The sequence below is a fragment of the Penaeus monodon genome, chromosome 32, assembly GCF_015228065.2.
Source record: "Penaeus monodon isolate SGIC_2016 chromosome 32, NSTDA_Pmon_1, whole genome shotgun sequence".
Taxonomy (NCBI): Eukaryota; Metazoa; Arthropoda; class Malacostraca; order Decapoda; family Penaeidae; genus Penaeus; species Penaeus monodon.
The window spans coordinates 35393614-35395827 of record NC_051417.1 but is presented as its reverse complement, the minus strand read 5'-3'; the positions used below and the strand labels follow the sequence as shown (position 1 = coordinate 35395827).

The following is a 2214-nucleotide window of genomic DNA, read 5'->3' as shown; positions in this document are numbered from 1 at the left end:
GCATTATTGCAGTCATTATCAAAACAAAATTAACAAAGCTGTCATAAGCAAAACAGAAACACAATACCTGCAAAGTGGTTAGATCTGCTCTCTCGTTGGGGCTCTTTTTAAGGCATCGATCAACCAAGTCTACGAATTCTGGAGAAAATACCCCAGGTGGCAGGCGCGGAGGCGGTTCGTTCACAATGTAGTCCAGCAGCTCAAATATTGCCATTGGTCGTGGTTCTCCTGGTAGTCCAGCTAGAGTACAGGGTAAGTTAAATTATTCATAGTTTGCAACAATAATAATTGTTAGGTAGAACCAATTATTGATAAGTGATATGTAACTACACTACACATTTATTAATAAGAGATATATAACTACATAACACAATTATCAATTAGAGATATATGTAACTGCATGCACAACCTAAATAAAGTAGACCATTTCAGGTATGAAGGTATATGCTGTTTAATAACACTTAAAGTATTACTGAACTTCTTTATCCTTATAATCACTGTTACTTAATTCCCACAACTTTTTATCCTAAGCCTATTTTCATACATACAAAATAAGGTATCTACAAACATCTCTCACCATCTGCATAGTATGCACCTGTAAAACCCACCATGACGTCCCACTTACTGGTCTTCACGAAACCAGTTACCGCAACTTACCCGACCTTGGTGACCTTGACGTTGGCGACGGACTCACTCCCTCGACCTTCTGTCCAAAGATTTTCTGTAGAGTGGCAGGGTCTGGTGGTGGGATGGGATACATTCCAATAGCCATTTCTACAAGAGACAACCCTAAACTCCATATATCGCTGGCAACAGAGTAGTGGTCACCGTTTAATCGTTCTGGCTGGCAAAAGGAAAGGTTTAACGTGCTTAAAACATTTATATAATGAAGAAAGTATCTTCAATTTATATTCATATATAGTCATTTACACATGAAAGATCACACGTATAGCATTTCTCACACAACTTACCGACATATAGCTTCTAGTTCCCACAAAGGTGTTGGCCATACTATCAATAAGTTGTCCTGACACACCGAAGTCACAAATCTTAATCTCCCCACGAGAATTGACCAAAATATTGGAAGGCTTTACGTCTCTATGGATTATCTGGTGTTTTTCTCGAAGATATGCTAAACCCTTAAGGACCTGGTAATAGAGAAGTATACATAATTTCTGTACAGCACTGCCAAAATATATCCTCCAAATAAATCATATTTATATATGTGGTTTAAAGACCATAACAAAAACTCTTTGGATGTAACAACAGTCACAAATCTTAACTTACTGTTGAACATATTTTCCCTAAGATTGGCTCTGGGATGCGTATAGCTTTCTTCAAGCAAAGATCAAGTGACCCACCATCCATATACTCCATACAAATTGAAATTTCACCTTCACTGAAAGTGCAAACAAATCTTAGTAAATAAATTCATATATCAAATACAATTACGTTAAAATGATTATTGTAACATTCTCTACACACTGTAGTTTCCTAATACTCCTACTAATGATCATTATAACTTCAGTAACACTGTATAAGCATTTCCATGGATAAGCAGTATGCATAGGTGGATTAGCATCACTTACAAAACAGACTAAAGTTTTTTCTATTCTTCTGTATTTTTAACTACAAAGTTTTAGGATCTTTTGTCTTTGTTGCTGAAATGACAGAAAATACACACTCAAACATGTAAATGAAATTAAGCTAAAGAGAAAACAAGGGAAAGGACATTGCACTTTGAAATGCTCTTTATGTTTTACCTCTAATGTTGGACAGAGGCTAGCTTGGTAGTCCATTCTTAAATGCAAGCAACATATGAGGCTGTGTGCCTGGAGTAGGCTCATGGACCATTTTTAGTACAACTGCAACTTACAAAATTAATATTCTAAAGTCAATTTGCAATAGGTGAATAGGTTTAATTACTCAATTCTCATTATTCCTGAATTTTTGTCAGATTACTTACCTGTAAAAAGCTCCATAGAATCCAACAATAAATGGAGAGTTACACTCATGAAGTACTTTCAATTCACGAATTATCTGGTTTCTAACTGCTGGCTTCACTTCTAAATGTATAAGCTGAAAATAAAAGCTGGGATTTGAATCTAAAATATTCTACCTTTACAGAACAGTTAAGTATCAAATTCAGCATTACAAAGGGGAATAATTACAATACAATGTAAAATAATCCATTTCTGCTCTAATCGCCAACCC

General features: G+C 35.5%; 1 protein-coding gene across 1 annotated transcript in view; it reads right to left on the bottom strand.

Annotated features, from left to right (window-relative positions):
- Positions 1 to 2214, bottom strand: part of LOC119593844 (dual specificity mitogen-activated protein kinase kinase 1-like) — a 12470-nt gene that overhangs the window by 2419 nt on the left and 7837 nt on the right. The window contains exons 4-8 of the mRNA XM_037942873.1: positions 1967 to 2079; positions 1288 to 1399; positions 972 to 1148; positions 658 to 844; positions 68 to 240 (exon numbers count right to left, since the gene is read on the bottom strand). Coding sequence (XP_037798801.1) covers positions 68 to 240; positions 658 to 844; positions 972 to 1148; positions 1288 to 1399; positions 1967 to 2079 — 762 coding nt within the window. The remainder of the gene's footprint in view (positions 1 to 67; positions 241 to 657; positions 845 to 971; positions 1149 to 1287; positions 1400 to 1966; positions 2080 to 2214) is intronic.